We start from the raw sequence: 2,402 nt of genomic DNA, 5'->3' as shown, positions 1-2,402 counted from the left end.
GCAAACAAATCAAATCATGCATAAATTCACGTTGTTACACTCGAAATGAAACTTGTGGGCATCTTATTCTAGTCACTATAGCTTCATGAGTAGCATTATGCACTTTCAAATCATAACCTAAAACCACCATTCTCAATCCTAACTCATTAGCCTTTTAAAACACAATAAATGAATGAGTTGCTCCTGAATCAAATAAAATATTTAAGATTTTACTAGCCATTTCACAATTACCTCTAATCAGTATCTCAGATCCCTCAGCACCTGCTGCAGAAGTGGTATATACTCTCCCCGGCTGCTGTACTCTACCAGTCTCATACTTCTTCTCCGGACAACTATTGGCCATATGCCCGGGCTGTTCACAAAAATAACATACTCTAAGTCCTAACTTGCACGAAACTCCAAGATGATACTTTCCACACCTCTAACAGTTCAGATCCTGCTGTGGTTGCTTTCCAAACCTTCTTCCCTGATTGATATTAGTATTCGGCCTTCTGTAATTTCCCTGGCCTTGAGTCTGCTATGGATCAAAGCCTCCACGCTTGAAATTCCTATCTCTCGAGGTGAAGTTCCTCCCTGAAGGCCTCTGAAAAGGCACCCTCAAATTTCCTTTCTCTGCTGCCGCTTTTCTCACACAATCTTCACCCACCCTACTCTTATTCACCAATTCAGAAAATACACTGATCTCCATTGGAGCTACAAAGCTCAGAATATTGCTCCGAAGACCTCCCTCATATTTGATACACTTCCATTCAGCAAAATCTTCAGGTGCACCTTGACAGATACGAGAAAAGCGACATAACTCCTCAAATTTACTAGTATACTCAACAACTGTCATCTGTCCCTACTTTAACTGCATCAATTCAAGTTCCTTGGCATTTTTGGATGAATTAAAAAAGTATTTCTTATAGAACTCTGTCCGAAAAACCTCCCAAGGAATCACAGCACCATCAAGCTGCAGGATACGTCGTGTTTCCTGCCACCAATACTGAGCCTCACCTAGCAACTGATAAGTTCCAAACTCAACCCATTGCCCTTCAGGAACCTGTTGGGCCTGCAACGCCCTTTCCATAACCTGAATCCAATTATCTGCATTAGTGGGATTTGAGGTTCTCCTGAAGGTAGGAGGGTGAACTTTCAGAAATGTAGCGAGTGTCATAGGACCGTCCTCATCATCATTATTCTCGTGATTACCCTGGTTTATCTGATTACCTAATGCCTCGGTTGTCGCCTGCATAGCTGCAGCCATATTTCCAAAGGTAGCCATAAAGTCTACTGGATCAGTCCCCGCTAGGTTAGGAGTAACAGTGCCAATCCTACCTCTACCTCGCCCGCGACCGCGTCTGCGAGTCGACATCTGGTCCCTATATACACCAAACAAGTGATATTAAGTTGATCAGTCTCAATATCGCAAGTCTAATGCTTTAAGTTCTAAATGCATGCTCAGAAACATTTATGCCATATATATCAATTAGATATCATAATGGCATATAAACACATATACAGAGAATGCACAGAAGCACAATCAATCCGTCTTTCAGGCTCTATAGGAACGAACTGCTCTGATACCATAATGTAACACCCTACCACACTGAGCTTTACACTTATGTAAAATAGAGGTGGTGTGGCATTATGACCTCTAAAATAAAATATGTACATATAATAGCAGAAGAATTGTAATATGCTAGGAGCCTTGAAGAATAGAGAAAACAAAAATTTGCGAAATAAAATCACAACGCTCAAGAAACAAGTTATCTTGCGTGCTAAAAAAGCTACATCTGTTTAGTGTAAAGTAACCCAAAACAGAAACTGAGAGTCAAAGATACAAAGTAACGAGCTCCTGACTCAGCCTGCGAAGTCAAGACTGGCCGGAGAATATACACACACATATATATACATATATACACATCCAAAACCCAAATGTACATAAAAAAATCATGCCTTTCCATATATATATATATATATATATATATACATCACTGTACAACAAAATAACCCAGTAACCACTTCACTTCAGGTGTCCTAAAAAATAACAACATAGTATGGAATGGAAACCGAAGGTTCTCAGTATGGTAAATGTGCCACACACATAAGATATAAGGTCCTGGAAATGCCAGAGGCAATCCTAGAATGCCGACACTCAGATTCTAGAGCTTAAAGTATTAAACTAAAGCCATAAAAGGTGGTTTTCTAAGAGTACCTAAGCTTAACTTAACTTTAAATCTAAGTCTCATACTACCATTCCTCCATACCTCCATCTCCATCAGCATTTTCATAGACAAATAAATAGATAAAGGGAAGCACAAGAAGATTACAAGTACTGCAGGTAACAAATATACATTCAACATAGCAATTACACTTAGGCATACCCAATTAATGCACAAACAAGTAATTCAAGTAGTATG

The 2,402-nt window shown here is 39.4% G+C and overlaps 1 protein-coding gene across 1 annotated transcript; it reads right to left on the bottom strand.

Annotated features, from left to right (window-relative positions):
- On the bottom strand, nt 518–1,246 carry LOC107637094. Its single transcript, XM_016340542.1, has 2 exons — nt 926–1,246; nt 518–841 (listed from the first exon to the last, which is right to left on the bottom strand). Exons 1-2 carry the CDS (start codon nt 1,244–1,246, stop codon nt 518–520), a joined length of 645 nt encoding a protein of 214 aa, XP_016196028.1.

This window comes from Arachis ipaensis, chromosome B04, assembly GCF_000816755.2.
Source record: "Arachis ipaensis cultivar K30076 chromosome B04, Araip1.1, whole genome shotgun sequence".
Taxonomy (NCBI): domain Eukaryota; kingdom Viridiplantae; phylum Streptophyta; class Magnoliopsida; order Fabales; family Fabaceae; genus Arachis; species Arachis ipaensis.
This window is presented reverse-complemented; position numbering and strand designations above follow the sequence as displayed.